We start from the raw sequence: 25,923 nt of genomic DNA on the forward strand, positions 1-25,923 counted from the left end.
CTAATGAATGATGTACTAAGGCACTCAACACTTTTTCTGCAAACTGGAAGATCTCCACTCACCTGCTGATACATCCTTGCTTTCTCCACATCCAGGCTGCCATCCGGCAAATAGCCATCACCCAACAGCCGCTCCGCCTCCGTCACCCACTGGGTGAGATCATTCAGATCGCAATGAAACTGTCTCCACTCTTCAATATCCTTATCTGAGCCACTGATGGGAGATATGAATATGATACAGTCTGTAAACTTGGTTAACAAAATAGGATAAAAATAAACAAAAATCGATTCTTATGTGTATATACACCTTACATGCAGACTACACTCCTGAATGTGAACGATAATGCTTTGGCTGGCATGTCTGAAGCTGCAGTCAGGGGCGGCTCTAGGCTCATTGTGGCCCTGGGCAGGGAGCGTAGTAGGGGGCCCCGGAAGAGGGCGTCCGGGCGGGGCGGAGCATGGAGGCCAGTGAAGAGGGGGTTCAGGGTGTTTGGAAGTGCCGCCAAATCCTTGCCAAGGGCCGCCACGCAAATATGTATCCATCCTCAGAAGATTATTATATTAAGGATATCTATTGACGTGGTGGCCCCTGGGGTTTGGTGGCCCTGTGCAGGTGCACAGCTTGCACATGCCTAAGACCGCCCCTGCTGCAGTCACTCACACACTGTCAAGTCAACAAACCACAAGAAAGAAGATTCCGCTGTTTAGGTCTGGCTAGAGACCCATTTATATATATGCCACAGCTCTTGTAAACTAAACAAATAATAAACATAAAAATGCAACACAGACTACAGACGGAAAAGAACTAAGAGGCCAGCTCTCTGAAGCTGCTGACAGGTTGAAGTGTAAGTTACGTTATTGAAGATTGCAGAGTGGAGCCTCTTAACCCTTCAGCGCGGCGCAAATTTTCACGCTGTGCTGAAGGTTCTAATGAGTCCATCGCCTCATGACGGAACCGTTCCGTCATGAGCACAGCTCAACCGACGCTCATGACGGAACCGTTCTGTCATGAGCATGGAAGGGGTTAATGATGAGACGTGTGTAGGTTTTGCCTGTTTATGGCAGGCCCAGTTACCCAGCTGTACGCGTTTGCGGGCAGAGAGCCTATAGGCAAATTCTTTTGTGTTGTGTATGAGGGTGACAACTTGCCCTTCTGTAACCATTATTTTGTTTAAGTGTAGTTCACATATTTTTGATGAGTTCCAAGCACAATAAAGTGGCGAAGCATGGCTATCAACTCAGCTTGTAAGGGACAGGACACAAACAGTCCACTGATCATTGTCACTCATCACCAACACCCAAAATCGTTGCATTGTCAAAGGCATATATACGCACTAGTGCATTTCTACATAAACATACACGAATAACCTTTTCTCACATAAAGCACTGCCATTTTAGAGTAAATCATTTAAAAATGGCATAAACATAGGTGTTTAAGTCTACAATACAGAGACAAAAAAATAACAACTTAAAGGGAAGGCCCAACCAATTTTATTTTCCTTGTGTAACTTATGTCTAACTTTAACATCTGGAAGTTACCATTTGGCAGCCAGCATCTTTTTCTCTCCTTGCTATTCTTTAACAAATTTCAGGCTTCAAGAGGCACACTTTACTTTGTAACTGTATTTGGATATATTTGCATGACTGCTCCAAAAAAAGTAACAAAGTGTAATGTGCCCACTTTCCACTTGAAATGCGCCACATTAACGCAAGAAGGGAGAACGACGAACAAATGTTACCTTTCATAAGTTTCCACTGCTGAGAACATCTTGGGCTACCGAAAGTAGGCTCCGCTCTTAAGTTCTTAGAAAAAGCTCTGAACAAATACTGCCACTACCCCCCGAAAAAAACAGAAACATCTCTCAATGCTCAATTGGTATACTCTCAAAACTATAGTGAAGATGCAGGGCTAGATGTATGAAGCTCAAATGGGTTTGCAAACGCCGAAATTGCGAACTCATTTGAGCAAAATGGTATGTATGTAGCAAATTTTAGTGCAAAATAATGAATCGCAAATTTGCGATTCCTTATTTTGCGATTGCATGTTAGAAATCGCAAAATTTGTGAATCCTTAAATGCAATGTATGATGCAAAAAAAATTGCTAATTGTCCCTAAGGAATCGCAAATTACCACCAACTTCAAGTTGGTGGTAATTTGCGAATTTCTTGAAAAATGCCCATTTTAGCAATTTTCAAAGTGCCATTTGATGCACATACATGCCCTTAGGGAATGTGCCCCACATGTGCACCCATGCTTATTTCAGGGGTGCAACAGGGTGTCCTTTGGACACCCTTGCACCCTTGAAATTATTCTCAATTTGCCATTAGCAAATTGCAAATCGCAAATTGAGAACAATTTCACATTCATTCCTATGGGCCTCCTGGCCCATAGAAATGAATGGGAAATTATTCCTTAATTGCCATTAGCAATTTGCTAATCGCAATTAAGGAATTTTAAGAAATCGCTAAAAAATAGCGAATTTCTACATACATAGCATTTTGCAATTCTCAAATAGCGATTCCTTAAACATCGCTATTTGAGAATCGCAAAAGTGTATTTCGATACATCTGGCCCGCAGTCCTTTATTACTTTTTCACAGAAGGAAGCAGTCTAATGCAGAAGAGTCCAATCCATCAAGAGTGGAGTTTAGTTCAGAGAGCTGCATGGATAGGGTGCAATTGAGGACATTGTGTACCTGTCCCTGGGGCAGCTGGAGCATTTAAATCTGGTACTCCTGCGCTAGGGATGAAGGTGGTCTTGAACAACAGAGCTACTTTCCATGCAAAGGGTGCATGGCGTGGTAAAGTGCAATGATAATGCACTCAGTGTGTGTTCTTGTGCTGTTAGTTTCTATCGGGGGACACATGCACAGAGGTAGTTTGTTCTAGTGGTGGGAGCAGGCAGTGAGTGCAGAGTCCTACAGCTCCCAGGCATAATTCCCAAAGCTATTTATATATCCATCATGGGTATTATGCATTTGGTGAATATTACGAGTTGAAATTCAAGTTTAGTGATGAGTTTCTAGGTTTTCCTGGGTTGTTCAACCTACAACAGTAGATGTTCAGCTATTACACTAAACGTTTAAATGTGTTCACATAACTTAGCAGGTATTTTCGCACCATCGGTATGCGTGCTAATAGACTCCTATAAAGGGCAGAAGTAAGTCTGTTTCCAGGGTGGAACAAGAAAGAAACACTGCCCTACTTATGAGGATAAGGAAAGGGGTTCACTCCATGGGACAAATATTTTCCCATGGTAGACAACATTTACAATTGCTTCTAGGTGGAAATTCTGCAGTCATACTTTTTATGCATGGAATTACTCAGAACCTAATGCTGGCAGAGTTTTCCAAGAGAAAGATATACTTGGTGATTCTTTAAAAAAAAAAAAAAGTAAACTTACTAGAAGTACACGAGTAATCCTACAGTAAGAAATGTCTAAAGCGCCAATATCCAACAACATACCAGAGTCTTGCAGTAATGGAGTCATTCACATAGAAATACTCAAAGTATTATAAGGTAAAAAAAGACATCAAGATGGATAGCTGGCAAGTATAAAGCGGGACACCGAGTGCTCTTAAAGGACATTTTCTATTCGCCGCAATGAAGCAAACATACCAAGATAAAGCTGTCACCCTACTCCCACATTAGGGCCCGAGCCTTACATTACTCTTCCCTCTATACAGTGACTCTTCTCTGTCACATACAGTGTTAATTCTGGTGAAGTTACAGAGGTCAAAGGTCAGGACTTACAGCACTGTAAACTCACTCCCGACACAGTCGGGCAGTTTAAAGTTGACTCCTTTGCATAGGGCATCTTCCAAGTACAGAAGCCCTTAAAAGGATATTTTCGAATTATTCAGCAAAGACATTGGCTGCGTGCCCAGCCTGGTCTAGAAACAGACTGTTGTTGCAGGGTCTGGCCCACGTCCAGTTTGAATTCCGATAGAAGCTGTAATAACTTGATGCGAAAAATGAGGCATAAAATTCAAAGGTACAAAACTTAATTTATCAAAATTAAATTAACTTCAAAGACTATGCATTGAGTCAATGTAAAAATCAATTGCTGCAGTTTAACAGTTCATCAGGCAAACGGATAAAGTGTCTCATTATTCACAATATTTCACATTTTTTCCATGTAGGTAAGACTGATTTGTGGCTGCTTTGCTGATAATATTGTGAATTAAGCAAGGCTTCAGGTCGTTTTCTATAAAAAAAGAAGTGGTCAAAAAGAGTTGCTTTCACCAGTAGAGCCGAGTGTCCACATGGAATGGGCAAGCATCACGTTGCTGCACAGTCATGCGGCATCTTATCCAAAGCAACACCTGTGCAATCTGAAAGGACTGCTGTATTGAACATAACAGGGTCACCCTTTGATGAATAGGTTGATGGGGCATTCAGCCAGTCACCACCCCCCAACTACTAAGAGAAGGTTGCCTCGATCGAGACAGATCGGCGTTAAGTTTGAAACTTTGCAAATAGTTTGGAGATGAGGAATCCCAAAGCAGCTGCCAAGTAGCAAAATGAAGCAAGTCTGTGAAACATGAAGAGGTCCAAATGTTTGCTGTTGGAGGCCACATTTGTTACATTGGTAATGGCAAACAGAATGAGTTTTGGGACATGGTATGTTTCTACAGTGAATGTTCACAAACTACGAGAGAGAAACTCGTTTTTGGACCTGTTGCACTAGATAGTGCCACAGGAGTCAATGCTGAAAAGGTCATGGTTTGCTAGATCTACATGGACAATTAAATAAAAGGTATTAGATCATTAAAATGTTGGAAGCTTCACTGAAGGCAATGAAGTGGCGCAGGGACAATAATGGCTGGTATAGGTATTCGGGGCTTTCTTTTTCTCCCCTTTTAATTTAGAATATTTTACCCTCAGTGGGTGGAGTGTTCTAGTAGCCTTATAGCTGCTTCTGCCTCGTGCCACACCTGCTGTTAAAAGGCCTCCTCCCACGTTATAGGCCCTTGCGACTGTGCCTCGGGCCTATCATTTGGATTCAGGGCCTTTAACAACCAGCATAACCCTCAGCAGTGGGCTAAAACTGTGAATCATTATTACCAGCAGCTTTCCATGTGGTTACAGAGTATGCTGGTGAAAAAAGGGGCCAGGCATGCATTTGTGGCTCAGCCCTTCCCTAAAGAGAATCTGAAACTGTCTTGTAGAATGGTCAGCAGAGGAGAGGATGAAGCTCGGGCAGAGAAATATTGTGCTGCTTTTGGCATGAAATGAGAATTTATTAAACGTGAGACATGGTGACTAAAGTCGAGAGATGTACTGTCACGAGAAAGTCGAGAGCTGAGGAGATGGGGGCAGGCACACTGGTCTTCTTAGGAAGCATAACTTACAATAAAAACCTGCTCGGAGACAAGCCCTATCGAGCAACAGTACCCAAGAAGCGACCTTGTATCCTTCCAACATTGCTTGACAGAACAACAGCAAGAATGTATAACTGTCCCATCACCTCTTGCTCTCCATACTAGTAAACAGTCAATGCTTGATTGAACAGGATACCTCCCATTTTTATGCTGAATGGTTGGGTGCCCATGCATGCCTAGCAGTAAGGAGGCAGCCATTCAAAAGCTCTCCGTCTGTATCATGGTAAGGGGCCATGGATAGGGAAAGGAACATCGTTGACAGTCTTGTTGTCTTCTATAGTGCCTTTAAAGTACTTTCTTTCGTACCCTGTAGAACACCATAAATAGTTCATTGGCACAATTGTGATAAAAAATGGAGGTGAACGTGCAATAAGTGAGATTGTCCCCGAGATCACCCAGTATTTACGTCCCTCTGTACTTACAAGAGCAACATTGAATCAGGTGAAAAGCTCAAAAACGGAAGGACGATCCTATAGAGCAGTTCTGCCAAACTGTTTTAGAATCAAATCCCACATTTTAGCATGTCAAACTTTCACGACCCAGCTAGCTATTAATTGATATGAGGTAGGCTAATGGTGGCGCGCTCTCATTTACAGACAGAATATTTTCCCTTGAAACAGCCACTACATTTGCATAGACATACAGTTTTACGCAAAAAACTATACTGAACACAAATAATAATGTGTGGAAATCAGGTTTCAGTGAATATTTGTCATTTGACATCATTAAGTAAAGTGTCTTAATTTGTTTCAATCGTATTTCAATCATCGTTTCCATCACACTTCAGAATTGCAAAAATGTGCTTATTTTTTTGCTTTCCTAACTAATGAATGTGAACACATCGTTTGCATTTATCTCAGCAAGACTGACACGTAAATCACTCAACTTTTCTTTCTCTGACTGCAAAGTGAGAGGAGTACGTAAACACCAATCCCCAATTCCCGTGTTAAAAAATATAAGAAGCATTTTGTCAAAAGACATAGCCTGACATTTCACCTCTCTCTTTGATACGCAGCAAGTGTGACAAGTTAAATACAGATTTTAAAGGCATCTTTATTTATTGGTTGCACTTTCAAGACCCACAAAAAAAATCGGCTCACGACCCATAGTTTGGGAAAAACTGCCGTAGAGGTATGGCTTATTCATTTAATGTCAATACGTTTCTCCCAGTGGGTGATCTGTGCATGGAGATCAGCCTACCAGTTAGACCTAAAAAGGCACGCTACATGACTGAATCCACTCCAAGAATCTGTCATTTGAACCCCCTCGCCAGTGAATTTCATAGTGAACACTATGCTTGACAACATGAGACACCGACCCCAGTATTACTATTTACTACCGGGGTATCATGTGAAAGGCCAACCAACTTTGCTGCTATACTGATATATCTTGATAAATTGCAATAACCCGGCAATTCTATTTTGTTTAATTACATAATCTACTTAGTCCTTTCTACTAGCCAAAAGGGCCAAAGTGGGAAAGGGCATGTGGTGTTAAATAGAAGCTGGTTTTCGGATACAACAAGGCAGCACCCTTTCCCATTTTTAGAATTATATTCCTATACAACAACCTTAGTTGAAGTGTTACTCAAGAGGCAAGACACAGAAGAACGACATCCAGGAACCTTTTGATTATGAAATATTTCCATTATCGGATGTACTCAAAACCCTTCCAGTTTGTAATAACTAATGCATGCAAATACTTTAATTCAAATGACTGAAATCTTCAATGGCTAGGCAGCTCGTTCGACCCAAATGGTATGGGCAGAGACAAGGGCAAAGCTTCTGTTAGATATAGGTAGTTAATGGTCTCAACGGGCCTAGAGAAGCCATTCATAACCTTTGGACTTCTGCTGACCCCCTCCCAATGAATCATCACTGGAAGCCAGCAACATTGGCTCATGCAATTTCAATGGTTTGAACTTCAAAACAATACATGCACAGAAGTACAGAAACAAATTTACGCCAAAGAAAAACACAAATGACAAAATACATTATTTAATACACCAATTAATATTATTTTTATAAACATTTTGATTGTAAGGTTGGAGCTTTCATAATGAAATTTTATTTCTAAATTACTAAGTGGCATGCTAGAATCTAGCATATCACTGTGGTTTTTTTCTCCTCATACATGCTCTCCTTGTGTTGGCACATACCAGAGCTACATCTGAGGTCACCTTGAGGTATTCAAGCGCTGCTCACAGGAATGAAGCTATGGACACCAACGTCAATTACCTTCACATTTACAGAGAGTTTAAAAAAACGTCACCATTACGTTTTGCTTTTGTATGACTATATACTTTAAAAATAGGCTAATATTAAATTTTCTAAACAGTAGAGAATCTCTCCCCGACACCCGTCTGAAATCTGTCTCTTAAGAACACAGAGACTGGGTCACAAAAACCATATATGAGTACTGGAGTAATACTACAGGAGTACTCTTAAGTACACTTACATGACTTTGTGACTGAACCCTGAAAAGTCCAATTCTCCATCAGTAAAAGTGCAAAGAGGACTAATTGTTTGAATTGTATATCAATATTATCTTAATATTCTAATTTTAGACACTTTGGAGAAAATTCCCAAGGGCATTAAGAATGCATAAATAAGTACTACATGCGAACTACTTTATGTACTCCAAAATGCCTTTGCAAATGGTCCCGAAGTGTGCCAATTGTGGGTCTTGCTTCGAAAGTGGAACATTGATGTCCATGAAAACTCACTTTTAAGTGATTCACAGGAAAAGAAAATTGTATCAAGGAAACACCACGTTAAAAGCATATGCACAGAAAGAACTCCGTCTCTTAACTGTATGTGCTTATTTTGATCATTCAGTTAAAATATAAAGAATGTAAACAGGTTCTATATCTATCAAAATCCACTTGCGCAATTCAGACACAACCCTCACAACAAAGTGAAAGAAAACAGAGGAGGTATACCTCTTACGGTCATTATACATTCGGTTAATCCTATCCCATTCTGCATTCAGCTGAGTCAGAGCATCTCCAATTTGTACAGCTTCCGGGCCAGACGCCTCCAGTATAACATCAGGCTGCTTTTCATGAATCACTTGAATCTGCTCCCCAAGTTTCTCTAGCTGGTCTTTAATGTTCTGCAAGCAAAGTGAGACAAGAGCTTCAAAAACTACCCTCTAGTGCAAAAAAAGACAGTGAAAAACACCACAATGAAACTTCAAGAAATACATTTGCATGTGGAAATGAGTAGAGAGGAGGCATCACGCTCACAACACAGAAGGACAATTATGCATGTTTGTCATCCTTTATTGAATCAAGGCTCAAAAATAACTTTTGGTATTAAACCTTTACACTGAACTTTAACACGTGGACCAATGGGCTATGACCAGAATCAGGAAATTCCTTGTAGCTTTAAAGAGGTGTTTCGCAAGGTTATGCTCTTTCACAAAACCTGGGGCAAAATCCTCACCACCACTGATATGGCTTCCAATGCTAGAACGCTGAAGCACGCACAAGTCTAACCTGATAGATATATACATGTCATGCCTTCACCGCTTCTCCTAATCCTCTTTCTCAAATGCAGTAATTTTACTCACATGGAGTGACTCCAATCCATACTTACATCTACAAAATGTAGCGAAGCCATTAGCAAACTAAAACACCTGTTAAATACCAATGTACATCAAACACATAAAAGTTGATGGGAGGAAAGCTTGCAATTTGTATAACCACTGTCAATCATTTGGGGTAACATCCCAACTCATTGTTCTTTCCTGACCATGCAACCTCAGTTCGAACTTAGCCATTTGCAAATCAGTCTAAAATCTGCTCCAACAGAAACAGTCCAGCCCGAACTGCAAGGACAGACCCTTCATGAACTGTAACCCAAGACCAGTTTCACCCTGATTAGGGCTCATCAGTCAGGTATAGCTTTGTTCCAATGGCACCGTGAGCAGGAGACCCACGTTTGGGCACACCCTTGTCACTAAGGAGATTGTATCAAAAACACAAAAGGTGATGGGAGGAATGGTTGCAATTTGTTTAAACACTGATGATCACTCTGGGTGGCATCCCAACTCTTTGTTCTGTTGCTCAACATGCCTCTCAGTGCGGACCCAGCCATGTTCAAATCAGTCTTGACCCTGCTCCAATAGAAGCAGTCCAGCCAGAAATGCCAGGACAGGTCCACGCTGAAAAGGAACCCAAACAATCCAAAATCTGCTTCACCCTGATTAGAGCTCATCAGTCAGGTATAGCTTTGTTCCAGTGGCACAGTGAGCAGGAGACCCACTTCTGGGCATACTCTTACCACTTAGAGAGTACAACCTGCACTGTGCTCTCACAAATCTAGTTCTCCAATGTTTCTTATTTCTTTAATCTCTTTAGTCTTGCATCAGATTTGATGACAGTTGGCAACAAATAACAGAATGTCAGGATGTACTGACAGAGAAAAAATGCCACGGATTTTCACTTGTTGAACTGGGGAAACATTTCTGCGCCTCAAACTGGTGCACGAGTTAATTGAGGACACCCACTTAACATATGTGCAGAGCCCTATCATTTCTGACTTTATATTTCCTGTTTCACCAGAAACATCTCTACTACGTCTATTATCTAGTTCTATTGGACCAAATGAACATTACAAATTTCTTTTTAGATTGCAACTGAGTATGTATGAGTAGTTTACTTTAGGACTCAATCATTTTGATAATCCTAGATCCTCCTCCTCCCCCCACAACAGTATAAATGCTTTACCCAGCGAAACTGAAATTATGCTTGAAAAGAGCAACAGGTTAGTGACATTCAAGCCCTCCCGCATTTCGGAGGTTCTGTGGTCCGTGTTTGGACTTGTCACATTATTAATCAGCCTCTGTGTAAAACTGTGCAGTAGGAAATAGTTGATCATAGTCCCTTTGTGAAAATCCACACCAATACTTATCACCATAGACGCAGCATATTTATCTCTTTTGGTAAAAAGAAGACTATCAGCCTTTATTCAGTTTCTTAGACCTGCAGGAACTACCAACTTTTTACATTAGAGGACCTAATTTCAAGCAATTGTTCGTGAAACAGTATACCTTTTTTGATTCCTAACTTGGCAGATGAAAGCACACATTTTCCTGACCATTTTGGAGAATGCATGTTATCATGATATGTTTTGATTGCTTTCACAACTGTAAAAATGTAATTTACCTTCAAGGAATCTTCTTGGGTAGAGAAGTCCTCATAGACACCACTGTTTAGCTCAGGAGCACTAAGCAATAACTCCACATCAGCCATAGCAAGTAACACTTTGTTGATCTGTACAAGGTAGCTGGAAGGAAAGAGTGATGATCCAACTCCGGGTGCATACCCTGCAGTGCCCCTCTTCCGAGCACTTGTAGGCTAGAAGAAGAAAAAAGATGAACAAGAAGGTTGAGGATTTTTATTTTGGAGAGATATGTTAAATCATCTCACTGTTTTGCAAACCTTGGAGGCAAGTAATGAAACAAAAGAAACCAGTGACCTGTAATTATGATTTTGCAACTTAAAGATCTTTTAGATTCACATATTTTGCCCAATTCTGACTTCAAAAGTTTATGTCCAGGAAGTGTCTCTGTTGCTAGACATTTGTATTATGAGTGGGTTTCGACATAGGTGGATCCATACTATGACATCGATCACAATCCAACAATTTCCCTGTGCATGCCCACCACCATGGATTCCCTTTTTGCCCGCCTCCACAAACCTCCTTTTATTTGAGGTCTCTTGGGTTGCATACAAATCTGGAAGAGCTTAAAGCTGCAAAAACATAATTACAGGTAAATAACTGGTTTATTTTGCAGTGTGAAATATCTTCTAGTTCTGCATGCTTTGAACAGGCTATGCAGCAATATTGCTTCCCTTAGGTAGGAGAGTTAGAATAGGGAGTGGACTTGGACAGATTCCTTAATCCTCTTTGACCAATTCCAAATTCTCTCAATGACAGTACATAAACACAGCAGTGGTTTGTAAAAGTAATTCTCAGGACCATGTGTCTGCCTTGTAAATACCTTCCATGGAAATATTGCACATTGGGCCATGGTAGTCTTTTTTTCCTGGCTGAATGTGCTATTCGCCTGGTCTCTAGGATTGTGTGGCTAGTTCGAATTGAAGTTCAATCATTTGTACAATCCACCTAGCGATAGCATTTTTCATTACAGCTGTGCCCAAGGCCTGCGTTGACTGTCCTACAAAAAAACTCATTCGTTTTCCTCGTGTCATGGAAATTTGCATGTAGGGCATTGTTGTCCTTCTGATATCTAAGAAGGCCCTTTCAGCTGCATGGATGACCTCTAAAAAAGGGTAGTAAAGTTAAGCATTGATTGATGTGAAAAGGTGACACCAAGCTTTGGCAAGAATTTAGGGCGTGTTATTACCTTATCCTTATGTATAGTTAAGTATGGCTCTTGAACTGTGTGTGCCTCCCTGCAGCTCACCTACTCTTCGTAATGAAGGGATGTCCACTGGGATGACCAGCTTTAATGTGAGATGTTGAAGTGGGGCTTTGTGCATGGATTTAAATTAAGTCTTCATTAATCCTGCTAATATCAGATTATGGTTCCACTAAGAAGGGGCCACTGCCCAGGCAAGGAAGAGCATTTATGTCCTTCCATGAATGTTTTAATTAGTGATATAGAGAATATCTGCCTATTGTGAAGTCCTCACAAATAAGCTGTAATAGCTGATAAAAGTACCCTCAGTGAGGCGTATAACAGTTTACAGTTAGTTTAGTGGGAGGAGAGGTACCCAACTAGCACTGTGTCCTGATGAATGCTCTCAGAGAGTTTGTTAGTTTGGCACCGGACTAGATACCTTATTCAATCGAGGGCATAGCACCTTCTAGTGAAAGATCAAAGTGTTTTTGATGATGCATGGGGATTCAAGTGTACATTTCAAAACTCAGGTATCTGAAGAACCAAGCCATCAGCTGAGCTACCCCTGGTTTTGGATGAAACACCCTCCCCTGTTCCTTCATTAGATTGTCCTACAGTAGGGGAATTTTTACATACTGTTGCTTCGACACCAGGTGTGAAAACCAGAGCTGGAAAGGCCATTTGGGAGATGTTAAAATCAATGCCATGCTGGACACTGTGGTACTGTAGTAAAAGCATATGCAAATGTCTAGCACAAGTTCATCTTCAGGGCATTCACCAAAGATTGACAGTGGTAGTGCCTAAATTTGAAGTTTCGGCAATTTGAATTTCTGATGTTTCAATAAGATCTATTTGAAGCATTCCCTACCGACAGAAGATTGAGCCTGCTATAGATTGTCTTAGTTCCCACTGCTAAGTGTAGCATGTGCGTCTGTTCAAATTGTTTGCTATGTTCTGTGCAATGTCCTGTCACCAGGTGGCTTGCACTAGCTATATGAGTGTGTAAGATATGTTTCCTTCCTGCTAAGGTTAGGATATTGTTATTGTACCATCTGTTAGTAACTGTACTGTCTTGTTCGGCACTTGGCTGTGGAAAGGCTTCAATGTTATGAAAAACGTTTTTGTCCAGGAAGCACATGTGTTAGTTTCATTCCTGTATAAACCACAAGGCAATTACTTTGAGGGTGCCCATATGTGCTCCTCAACCTATGTGTGAAGTGTCTGCTATTAAGATGATCGACAGGAGTGGTGCCAAGAATGGGCTCCTTTTTAGCATGTTGTCTGCACTCCATCACCTGATTATTCTGCTGCTCTTGACTGCTACAACCACTAGATCCTCCTAATTTCTCATTGCTTGTGTCCACTGGTTGTTTAACCACTCCTAAACAGGTCTCATGTGTAACAGCCTTGTATCTATAATAAGGTGCATACATGAAGCCGTCATCACCAATAGTTCCATTAGCATCCTCACTGTGAGAGATTGAGAAATCTGGTACAGGCGTGTCTAGGTTAGCATCAATCGTACACTCCTTGATGTCATGTAGGCCATTGATGTAGTTGTGTTCATGTCTGCCTCCATAAATGTTTTCCTGGTGTCTGGAGTAGGAGATTACTTTCCCCATTGCACTGAAAACCCCAGTAAGAGTAAAACAGATAACATCCTTTCCAGTGAGCGTTGGCATTGCTTGAATGTGGTATTGGTGAAGATCCCAGGTCCAGATTTGATGCCTTAAGGTTAAGACCTTGAACTGATAAACTACCTCTTTCATTAAAAACCTGAGAAATGTTGGATTTGCAGGATGTGTGGAGGTGTGAAAACAGGTGCCCTGTTGGCAGGTAGTCTCCCTTTTTCTAGCAGTACTATGACCTCTTGAAATGTTGTCATTTAAAACTATTGCGTTTTTTTATAAACCTGTCTGCAAACCTCAGACCTAGAATAGGTCGCTCAGTCATCTTTCTTCAGAACTAGAAAGTAAAGAGTGCACACATGTGCTGCTTAGTCCTACACTTCGGTTAGTAGGATTTTCAATTAATCTTTTTAGCATCTCTTGTGTTTTGGTGGCTTTGGTGGAGATTTATGTATAAATTCAATATAATAGCCATGTTGTATTACAATTTAAGAAGTCATTTATTCTTCCTCCTACAGGGTTTTTTTGTGAGTGGAGGGGGATGTGAGCGAGTCACCTTGCTGAACCTGCAGCAGTCCCTCTGGAGTTGCCTCCTCTTAGTTTCCTCCGCCTCAAAAAAATGGGGTTGGTGCCTGTTGTTGCTGCCACTTGGGTGGACGAGAACTGGTTATCTGTATTTGGGCCTGCATACTAAAGGATGTGTGATTTTCCTTCTATAGGAAGGTCTATAGACCCCATAGTTTTGGCAGTTGTGTTAGACTTTTTCATTGCCTCCAGAGTTGGGTTTACTCCTGGGCCAAAGAGGGGGGTTTTCTGACAGAGGCATCTAAATAATGTACCTAAACCACTGAATTGAATCCTGAAATGCTTAGAGTGCTGCCTGCTTGCTGAGTCTACAACTTCCAAGACTGACTTCAGGCAAGAGATGGCAATGTTCTTGCCTTTTAACAATACTTTTAGCCTTTTTTTGCACTCCACTGGAAGTTCTGAAATAAGGTCTTCTATGTCTTCCCAGAGCGGTGGGGGGTCTATTGAGGAGAGTGTTGAAGTTGGCTATCTGCCATTGGGTGCCAGCTACTCATATCTAACATCCAATCCACTACCACCAATCCCTTGCTCTCCTTAGCCAGTGGAGGCCCAATGGATGTGTGTCACATTGTTCTCTTCCTCAGTGGAGGCTGCCTTAACATGTACCTAGGAGTACTATTGGTCTTTTGAAGAAGGTGCATACTTTACTGGGCAAGGAGGTCACTGCCTTGGGTGTTGCTGACATTGTGACAAAATCTCTCCCTTGTTGTATTATGCTTAGAAGGATGGGAAGAAAAGGTTTTTTCTTGAGCTCGATTTTTTGTTTTAGCAGGAAACGTGCTTCCTCTTTCTCTACCTCCATTTCCAGCCCAAGGTTGTCAACTGTCCTTTTAAGTACCCCATTTTACGTAGAAAAATTATACGGAGGGGACGGTCTCAAGGGATACACATCAGCCTCCTTCTGTGGAGAGGCCTCAACCTCTTCCCATTCTGGCTCTTCCTTGTCTGTGAGGAAGCCTAAGTCATGATTAGCAAAAAGATATTCCCCTTCTCCAAGTCCGTTTCTAGCTGCTGCTGCTATGGTTGATCCTGCGTCAGTGGTTCCACCACCTACCTCAGCTCCTTAACTCCCAAGGGCTTAGGATCCCTCTGTAGAGAAACTGTGTCCTAGAAAGTCTTATATTCCCTCATCAGGAGCTCTATCTCAACCTCCAGTGCCACCCTCTTCCTCCTCTCGATGTCAATGATGTCAGAGGTTTTCCGTACCCCTGAGACTTTTCTCTTGAGCATGCTTGCCCTTCCTCCCCCCCTCTGTATGCGAGCATCCTCAGAAGTTAAGACAACACTCTTCAGCATATCTTAACCAGTGCTCTTTTCCTCCTCGTTAAGATGGAAAGTGTCTTGAGCTTGTCTAACTACAGGATTCTTTCGCCACAGAGGGCGTGAGTAGGTACATCCTAGTAGTTTCACTCAAAGAGTTGTGCATTGGCATCTTATATAGTAGTGTTGATACATCCTACTTTGATGGCTGCAAGTTTAGGACCTTGTTTACTAAGGTAATCCTAACCTGGGTTGAAATTTCCTTGAGGTCTGAACCATCACCATCAGAGAAACCAATCTCCTCCATTGATAGAGCACCCCTTCTCTGTATTCCTAACTCCAAACTCCGGTCAAGTCAGCAGCTGTCCAAAATGCTTTAAAGAATCTTGTCTTGATGGACTAAAGTTTTGGGCTTGAACAGCAAGCATGAAATTCAATCCTCCCACTTATGGTTTCTTGGCCAGCAGAACCTGCATATGGATGCTCGTTGTTTAGGAAGAGCTTCCTATGGCATACTCTTAACCTAAATGTGGCAAGGTGAAACCTCAAGGATCCCATGTGGACTAGTTACTTTTCTCTGACAACAACAAATACCACTGACAAAAGCCTGAAAACTTCTCTCCAACATTAAGGGCTATATTACGATCTTGATGAATGGGATACTCTGTCACAAACGCCCGCTGTATTACCATTGGATATAATGGAATCGTAATAAGGTAGATGGGATATCCATCACATTTGTGATAGAGCATTCCATCCGTCAATATCGTAATTAGGCCCTAAGTGTCAATCTCTGGTACTCTCTTGATCTCTTTCTGATTCTCTCAAGGTTTTTCTGCAAACTTCGGCAAATTCTTTGGGAGCTCTCTCGATACACCTCAGTAGCCAACCATGAAAAAGAAGAATCTAAGATGGTGAGCCTTGGGGGCCCACGATCAACACCATACTATGGATCCCCCTATGTTGACATCCACCAACAATACAACAGTTTTGCAAGATAAGACACTTCCGGGTCCAACTTAAAATGAGGTATTGTGCAAAGCATGTGAATCTAGAAGTTATTTCAGACTGCAAAAAATTAAATTCTGCATCTAAACAAATCCTTACTCACATAATTATTATTTCAATGAGGACACCCACTTACACATTTGAAAATATCTACCTAGTTATGTGTGTAAATTTGCGTTGGGGTGGAGAAAGTGACGGATAGAGAATTCCAAGGGAAAAACATCAGATCACCTTTGTGATCACTTACAAATCTTTTTCATGGTCTTTATTGGTGTAAAAAAAAAACCAACAGATGGAAAGTTCTCCTTCAAAGGGCAGAGTTAGTGTCTTTCAGGCATAGAAAAGAGATCATTCACACATTTCATGTTCAGTTAAAGGGAGAATAAATCGGACATGGTGAAATGGTCTTTACACCCTAAGCCCCAAATGGACGATTGATCTGCCGATTGATTGCCTAGCATAAGTGCAGAGAAAGAAGCTTACACCTGAAAATTGTGTTCAGAAATTGAGGTTCTTCCCTTTTGAAGTTCTTGAGGACTAGGAAATAGTGGAAGTAGCAATCTGTCCCTACTCTCGAGGTAGACACCTTTTCTGCAGCCCCTTTCCCCCCATTTAGCCTGCACCTATTGCTGCAGGATGAAAGCCACCTTGATGTGGAAGATGACAGCAGTGGGTTGAAATGAAACAGGAGGGCATAGCCTTGTTGGACGATCAGGATGACCCATCTGTCAGATGTGATGGACTGGCACACTGAGAGTAAATGTCTGATCCTGCCTCCTACAGGGAGGTTGCACGGCACTAAGTGCAACCTATGGCCAATTGGGGACTATTATCAATGGAGCAGGAGACTGAGAAGAAAGGTCACTAGCCACAAAGAGACTGGGGTGGCTGTTGCAGTGGTGGCTCGGTCTAATATTGTCTATATACCAACCCTCTGAAGTAGCCTCAAAAGGGCCAAAACTGATGAGGACCTTGTTGAGAATGTGTAGAAAGGTCCAAGGAGCACACTGTGGTTCTGCAGAAACAGACATTTCGCGAAATAGGCGGGACCCATCAAACGGCATATGTATAAGGGATGCCTGCACATGTCCACCAAAAGCCAGTGGATTGTATCCATGCATGGCACCCAAGAACCACATGTGCCCATTGCTTGTCTCAATCAATCAATAATATCAAGGCCAGCCATAATTAAAAGTCATCTTGTTGTGCAATGCCATTCTGAATGGTTTGAGACAAAGGTGCTGAGATTCCTCCCAGACCAACGCCAAGATCTCACTGGCCATGCCCCAGAGACCATGCATAACAAGGCCTAATAGGCAGACAACATTAACAGTCCTCGATGCCAAGGTGGTGGAAAAGAACAACCAATTCCTGAATGCCTCAATCCCTTTTGACTCCCGGTCAGGCAAAGTCTTAGGGAATGCATTAGGAGTCACTTTACTTGTTGAAGCTTGAACCACCAAACTCTCAGGGGAAGGATACTGTGAAAGAAAATCCAGGTCGCCAGCCACCCTTCTGTGACATCTAGCTACCTGCATGTTGACAGGAGTACCAGAGCAAGGTTTAAACCAAGCGCCCATAAGTGTATGAGTCATGGCTTTTCACATGGAAGTAATGACTCACACAAGGCTGACCCAGGATGCAAAACATGAGTGAGAATATCTGTTTTTGCTTTCACAGAATTTGTACACAACAGGTGCCTCACCAGCTTACTTCAACAGTTTTTCAAAAGGAGATAGACTGTACCGTTCAGACAGATCACATAAATCAATTGCAGACCAACATTAAATAAAGAATCCACTCATCCTTTTAGTCTTACATGTGGAAACCACAGAGCAGGCCACAGCATTTCATCATCATTAAACTCTCTTCAAATATTAGTGACAAGGCTTTAGGCATGTGCCACTCATCAAACCATAATACCACATGTTTGCACCAAAGTGAGTCACCATAAGTGCACTGCAACAAGAACAAAGCCAGTGATAATGTATAGAATATTTGATTTGGGACTAAATATTCTGAACAGGTGTTTTAATAGAATGTTTTCATTGTAATATACGTATTCAAATTTGCCACCACACATTATTACTGTTTTTGTTGTAGTTTGGGTGCATTGTTGTTGCAGTATCATAAATCATAACGATCAATGGTCCAAGAGGATTACTCACCGAGCTGTCATACTGGCTTAGTTGATAAGAAACAAATTGGCTATCAATGGATGCCCAGCGTGGGCTAGTGTTTTCAGCTTCCCCAGAAGGACTGTACTGAGAAATGTTGCTACTGTTCTTCTGCAAAGTATCAAAATCCTCACGGTGTTGTTCCAGCTCTTGCAGCAGCTCCTGTGAAACATATTCAAATATTAACATCTTTGGCCTGCTTCCAAAAATAACATTATGTAAATATGATGCGTCATGCTGATTTTTAACTAGGATACATAGCACGTAACACAATAATTTTCAAATACAGGCAAGTCTCTGTATACTACACAACACATAGTATGAACAGACCAGGATAGCAGAATCTGCCACACAATGTTTTTTCGGCCTGCACTTGGCACTAGATTGGTCAACCTTATCTCCCGCTCAAGGTTCCGCTCAGTGGCTACCTGTTTCGGGTCTGCACGGACATAAAATGCACAAACAATTTTAACTATTTGGTTAAAGAGGCAGGATTTTAAGGAGACATCAATTATGAGGATCAATTTAAAGGATATGAGATTTGAGGTAAGAGGGACTTCAAACAGAAATGTCTAGCATGTACATGCCAATGTCAAAACTAGAAACAGTTGTAATGCACAGCATGAAGCACTTCAGTTAAATTTTTAGGTCGAGCCTACAGCAGCGCATGAGCTGTTGCTCGACTTTTAGTAAGGGGCTTTTCAAAGTGAAGCTTCTTGGCCTCAAGCTTGTGTGAACGCTTGCGTGCACGTGCACAGGCGCCATCTGCCTTACTTATCTCTTTCTCCTCGCTGGCCATTACTTTCACTTTCACGGCAATCGCTCTCCTCCAAGAATATTCAGGAGAATATTCGGAGTTCTAGCTACCAAAAACTCAAATTCCAAGCAATGACGGAGTGTACTGCAGCAAATACACCAAATATTGGGAGCCCTATATGCAAGGTAATGTTTTTGTACAAAAGGCACATATATTTTGTCCTTTAAATCTCTCTTACTATACATGTAAAACTTACAAGATGGCCTCACACTCCTTCTGAAATGACTTTACCAGACGTTAAAGATGCTTTTCTTGAAAGTTCTGTGCTCAGATTGGAAAGGTGGCCCAGGAATCCGCAGGTGTTAACTCATTTTTAATACAGATTTAGCACCGTACTTTCAACTAAGTGCATGCCAACTGTGGAGCCCACTTGAACCGACTTCATTAGCAGCCCTCTGTATGATTCCCACATCTGGCCTAATGTAGAGATGTGGCTTCCCTGCCATTGCATAAAATGCATGGGCAGTGTGCGTTTTATACACCACGGGAATAAGTCCATTAGAAGACAGACCACTGCTGGGATAGTGTGAAATCGCCAAGAGCATACAATTGCATCTTTGTTAACTTTTTTTTAACCTAAAAAGCTTCGGTTAAAGCGGGTATTTCTCGTGGCTGGAAACTGAGAGTCTTCTACGTGTAGGCAGTATGGAAGAGCCCACGCCAACTAGCTCTCTCCTGCCCATTTCACCTGGCTCTCCCCTGCCCACTGCACCTGGCCCTCTCCTGCCCACTCCACCTGACCCTCTCCTGCCCACTCCACCTGACCCTTTCCTGCCCACTCCACCTGACCCTCTCCTGCCCACTCCACCTGGCCCTCTCCCACCCACTGCATCTGACCCTCTCCTGCCCACTTTAGCTCACCCTCTCCTGCTCACTCTACCTCACCCTCTCCTGCCCACTCCACCTCACCCTCTCCAGCCCACTCCACCTGAACCTCTCCTGCCAACTCCACCTGACCCTCTCCTGCCCATGCTACCTGACCCTCTCCTGCCCATGCTACCTCACCCTCTCCTACCCACGCTATCACACTCTCTCCTCACCCTCTCCTGCCCATTCTACCTCACACTCTCTTGCCCACTCCACCTGGCCCTCTCCTGCCCACTCCACCTAGCCCTCTCCTACCCACTACACCTGGCCTTCTCTTGCCCACTCTACCTCACCCTCTCCTGCCAACTACTCCTTGCACTCTCCTGCCCACTCCACCGACCCTCTCCTGCCCACTCCACCTGGCCCTCTCCTGCCCACTCCACCTGACCCTTTCCTGCCCACTCTACCTCAACCTCTCCTGCCCATTCTACCCATACTCTCCTGCCCACTTCTCTTGGCCCTCTCCTGCCCACTCCACCTGAGTCTCTCCTGCACACTCCACCTGACACTCTCCTGCACACTCCACCTGACACTCTCCTGCCCACGCTACCTCACCCTCTCCTGCCCATTCTACCTCACACTCTCCTGCCCACTCCCCCTGGCCCTCTCATGCCCACCCCCCTGGCCCTCTCATGCCCACTCCACCTGACCCTCTCCTTCCCACTCTACCTCACCCTCTCCTGCCCATTCTACCTCAGACTCTCATGCCCACTCCACCTGACCCTCTCCAGCCCACTCCACCTGACCCTCTCCTGCCCACTGTACCTCACTCTCTCCTGCCCACTGTACCTCACCCTCTCCTGCCCACCTCACCTGGCACTCTCCTGCCCACTGCACCTGGCCCTCTCATGCCCACTGCACCTCACCCTCTCCAGCCCACTCTACCTCACCCTCTCCAGCCCACTCTACCTCACCCTCTCCAGCCCACTCTACCTCACCCTGTCCTGCCCATTCTACCTCACACTCTCCTGCCCACTCCCCCTGGCTCTCTCCTGCCCACTCCACCTGACCATCTCCCGCGCACTCCACCAGGCCCTCTCCTACCCACTCTACCTCACCCTTTCCTGCCCACTCCACCTGGCCCTCTCCTGCCCACAGCACCTGGCCCTCTCCTGCCCACTCCACCTGACCCTCTCCTGGCCACTCTACCTCACACTCTCTACCCACTCCACCTGGCCCTCTTCTGCCCACTCCACTTGACCATCTCCTGCCCACTCTACCTCACCCTCTCCTGCCCAATACACCTGACTCTCACTCTACCTCACGCTTTCCTGCCCACTCTACCTGTTCCTCTCCTGCCCCCTGCTCCTGGCCCTCTCCTGCCCACTACACCTTGCCCTCTTCTGCCCACTCCACCTGGCCCTCTCCTGCCCACTCCACCGGACCCTCTCCTGGCCACTCTACCTCACACTCTCCTGTCCACTCCACCTGGCCCTCTCCTGTCCACTCCACCTGACCCTCTCCTGTCCACTTTACCTCACCCTCTCCTGTCCACTTTCCTTCACCCTCTCCAGTCCACTCTACCCCACCCTCTCCCGCCCACTCTACCTGACCCTTTCCTGCCCACTCTACCTGACCCTCTCCTGCTCACTCTCACTCACCCTCTCCAGTCCACTCTACCCCACCCTCTCCTGCCCACTCTACCTGACCCTCTCCTGCCCACTCCACTTGGCCCTCTCCTGCCCACTTCACCTGGCCCTCTCCTGCCTACTCCACCTCACCCTCTGCTGGCCACTCTACCTCACACTCTCTGCCCACTCCACCTGTCCCTCTCCTGCCCACTCCCCCTGACCCTCTCCTGCCCACCCTACCTTACCCTCTCCTGCCTATTCTACCTCACACTCTCCTGCCCACTCTACCTGACCTTCTCCTGCCCCCTGCTCCTGGCCCTCTCCTGCCCGCTGCTCCTGGCCCTCTCCTGCCCACTGCACCTTGCCCTCTTCTGCCCACTCCACCTGGCCCTCTCCTGCCCACTCCACCGGACCCTCTCCTGGCCACTCTACCTCACCCTCTCCTGCCCACTCCGCCTGGCCCTCTCCTGCCCATTCCACCTGACCCTTTCCTGCCCACTCCACCGGACCACTCGCCTCGTCCTCTTTCACATTCCCCATGAAATTCATGGACCTCAGTGTGTAATAATAAAATATAAATAAGTACAGGTACCAAAAAGTTTTTTTAAGAGGCCACAACCCACTTCAGCACCGGAGCTACATCACTCATGGCATGGATACTGCCCTAAGTTTGGTTAGAGCAAACAAATTCAAAGAGCCTGCCTTCCGCCAAGGGTCAAGGTGATACCTGCGCTACCCATCTTTCGAAGTCACATGTCCAAAAGATAACTCACTCCAGTAGCCTTTCAGAGACCTTACTTAGATCTGAATTCACCAAACTGACTGAACTAGGACTATCACTCTAGAGTCCTGCTAGTCAGACTAACTCCTGCCTGACATCTGACTGACTACCTCTTGTCCAGCTCTACCAGTCTTTCACTCACTGGCGTGAACAGGGCACTTTTTTATCCCCCTTTTCCCTTAGGGTGTGACTGTAAATGTTATCAGATCCATTACAGAACCAGGAGCATCATCTGCCTCTCATTCTATCCCCCAAACCACCATCACAACAAGCTCTACACTTCAGTAGGGAGGCCAAGCAATGGATGCTCATGCATGGCCTCTGAGATCGCCAGTCTGGGCAGCTCGGTAGTCCATCCGTCAGAATCCTGCAGGTCCTTCGGGCTCTTGTTCTACAAACCCGGCACCTTTTACGGCAGCAGAATCCAGATTTGCACTAAGTTGGAATATAGTGCGCCAATCACATGTTGTACGCTGTACGTGGAAACATACTCGCCCGTCCAAGCTCCTCACGAGTCTGGAGTCCTTTATGAACAAAGCAATCTGTGGCATGATAGCAAACAGATACAGTTACTATATCACAGTAACAGAAATGGCGCCGAACTCTGCCTTCGCGGCATAGCCAATAGATCTCACTTTTGGGACCTTATAAGTATTTAGTTATGCAGCACAATATCCTTGGTGCAAAAAATCAACTTTGCATGGCTAAACGCTTATAAGGTTCCAAAGGGGAGACCTATTGGCTATGCCAATGCTTGTTGAGAAAGTCAGTCATAACATTTCTTATATTAAAATGTTGTAGTCATTCCATTTCTAAATGTAAATGTTACAGAGTAACGATAACATGTAGACATACTTATATATATGGGGTACATTACTTTGTGAGATAAGGCGCCTACAGCAAAACTCCTGTGGTTTCTTGAGTCTGGAAACTAAGCAGAGGCTAGAGGAGGAAGTTGGTTAAGACTCTTAACTAAAGTCCTGGGGATGAAAGGAGGAGCTCGGGGAGATTTTCAAGAAAAAACAAATGCAGCAGATAGTTTAAGAATACTTCTGAAGGTTAAAAGCCTGAGGTGATTGTTATAAACACGAGTTTGGATTGTGAAGGTTCCAATTGCTGGATTTGTTTTCATCCCAAAACAAGGCTCACCTGGAGCATACACCATTTTCCTACTGCAGCCTGATTTTCCTTTTCAGTGCATACTGGTACAATGACAGGGGATCGCCCCTTGCATGGCTAGGCATTACCTCAGAACAGCTGAACTTCAATAGAGTAAACTACATCACATTTCATGTACCTGCTTTGGAAGACTATAAAGTCTTCTGTGAAACATGAATAAAATCACATATCATATTCACAGTCAGATTTTAATTAAGGTATGATGCATCCAGTATCTTTAGACAATTTTAGAAAATTATTTGCTGCTCCATTGAGCCACACTCACTAGCACTTTAACAAACTAATCAACATGATATTGTTGTATTTTAGAAAAGCCTAGTTTTGAAAAGCAAAAACAGTTACTGGTAAGAGTAAAGACATAGGCTTGGATTTATTGCCTAAAAATAACCAACAGGCATCAAAACTAGCATCAGTTTCAATAATGTTCTGTGTTTTTCTTGATTGTGAAAGCGAGAGCACAATGATAGACTATTTACATGCAGCACACCACAGATTGAAAAGACATAGAGGAAAATGTATGCAAGATTTTTCCAAAGGATCTGAAAGGGGGTGGACAGAAGTAGCTCCTTAGCGACAGTCCACTTAGTAAGTGCTCTATCAAGGAAACACTCTGCCACGTATCAGAATCCTTGTTGGAAGTCTCCAAAGCGTTATCCCTCAAGAAACGGTTAAAGGCAAAGGTCTTCCCTTTCAATCTCCAAACCAATTTCTGAACACGCTAGTTTTTTGCGGTAGCATATATGTTATTTGAAAGAACTATATGATGAGGATGAAACCATTAAAAAGCAAGATTCTAAAATTTTAAAAGCATCATTTCGGGAGTAAAAGTCTAGGATGCCATACCTATCTTTACACTAAACTAAAAAAAACACAAAATGTTATGCTTTGTTTTTTTATGAAAGAAGATATACGAGGTGTTAGAAATTGGGTTTCTGGTTAGGCAGAGGTGTGCACCCTGTCCATGCAGGAACCACAATCCTAGTCAGGGTAAGCAAGATACACACTAAAAGATAACCTGTGCTCATCCTCTGGTAGCTTGCCACAGAGCAATCAGGCTTTTTTAAAGAGACAATGTGTAAAGTATTTGTGCAACACACACACACACACAGAAACACAATGAAAATGCCACAAAAAGACTCCACACAGGTTTATAAAAATAGACAATACTTTTATAAATAAATCAAGACCAAAACAACAAAAATCCAATAAGTAGATGGTGAGTCATACATTTATAAAGTATAAAAAGAATTCTAGCGCTAGAAGCGAGAAGCGCCTACGAGGATTATCTTCTTGCGCTGGACCGGGGTAAAGTCAACAGTTCAAGCCAACCATGATGGAGCGCAAACAAGAGCCAAGCAGGCAAACAGATACCTTCATCCTGGTTGCAACAGCAAGATGCGGGGTGTCGGCAAAGGATGAGTCGATGTCGAGCCTGCAGTCGGGTGATGAATCGATATGCTTCACGCACTGGTGGAGATGCATCGGTTCCGAAGGCGCAGTGCATAATGTGTTGGTTCAGAAGTGCAATGCACCGGGCTTCTCCATGCAGTCGAGTGGATGCATCGATATCTCCCCACTGCAGCGGTGGCGATGCAAGATTCTGATGCATCAGGCTCTAAAGGTATTGTTTTTGTTCTGAGAGCGATGTGCCAATTCTACTCCAGCAACAGGGTCGATGCGCCGTTTCGGTTACCTGCAGACTGGAGATGCACTGATTTCTCTGGTGGGTCCACTTCCAGTGAACCAGGCACCGGTGCAGGTGTAGAAACTTTGATATCTCTGAGCCTACAGCAACTGGAGGCAAAACAGGGAGCTTTTGCAGATCAGAGTCCAGCTTTGCTCAGCAGGGTGAGAGAGCAGCAGGGCAGCCCAGGATAAAAGCAAGCCTTCCAGGTCAGCAGTCCAGCAGTGTGTCAGTCCTTGTTGCAGCACAGCAGTTCTTCAGACAGAGTCCCGTTGTAGGTCCAGAAGTGTCTGAGTTGATGGGGTCAGAGACCCAGTACTTATACACAGCTGTGCCTTCGACGAGGGGGGTGACTTCAAAGAAGGGTCTTTTAAGTGCACAGAAGCCCTTTTTTCCCAGCCCTGCTCCAGTCTATCAGTAGGGGGTAATCAGCCCTTTGTGTTAGGACAGGACATCACCTATTCAGGTGCAAGTCAGCTACTCCTTTCCACATGAAGGCTGGGTGAAGCCTACAGAAAGCAATCTAGTGAAGGACATTGCCGTAGACTGTCATTTCGGAGACTACATTGGTTGGTTTTGCCTTTCTGTAAGTTTAGACCAACCTGGTT

At 43.8% G+C, this 25,923-nt stretch overlaps 1 protein-coding gene across 4 annotated transcripts in view; it reads right to left on the reverse strand.

Annotated features, from left to right (window-relative positions):
* UTRN (utrophin) overlaps positions 1-25,923 on the reverse strand; it is a 1,497,630-nt gene that overhangs the window by 919,477 nt on the left and 552,230 nt on the right. For all 4 annotated transcript variants that reach the window (XM_086927281.1, XM_086927282.1, XM_086927283.1 and 1 more), the window contains 4 exons: positions 18,408-18,578; positions 10,554-10,745; positions 8,325-8,497; positions 63-213 (listed from right to left, as the gene is read on the reverse strand). In XM_086927281.1, coding sequence (XP_086783407.1) covers positions 63-213; positions 8,325-8,497; positions 10,554-10,745; positions 18,408-18,578 — 687 coding nt within the window. The remainder of the gene's footprint in view (positions 1-62; positions 214-8,324; positions 8,498-10,553; positions 10,746-18,407; positions 18,579-25,923) is intronic.

The sequence above is a fragment of the Lissotriton vulgaris genome, chromosome 6 (assembly GCF_964263255.1).
Source record: "Lissotriton vulgaris chromosome 6, aLisVul1.2, whole genome shotgun sequence".
Lineage (NCBI taxonomy): Eukaryota > Metazoa > Chordata > Amphibia > Caudata > Salamandridae > Lissotriton > Lissotriton vulgaris.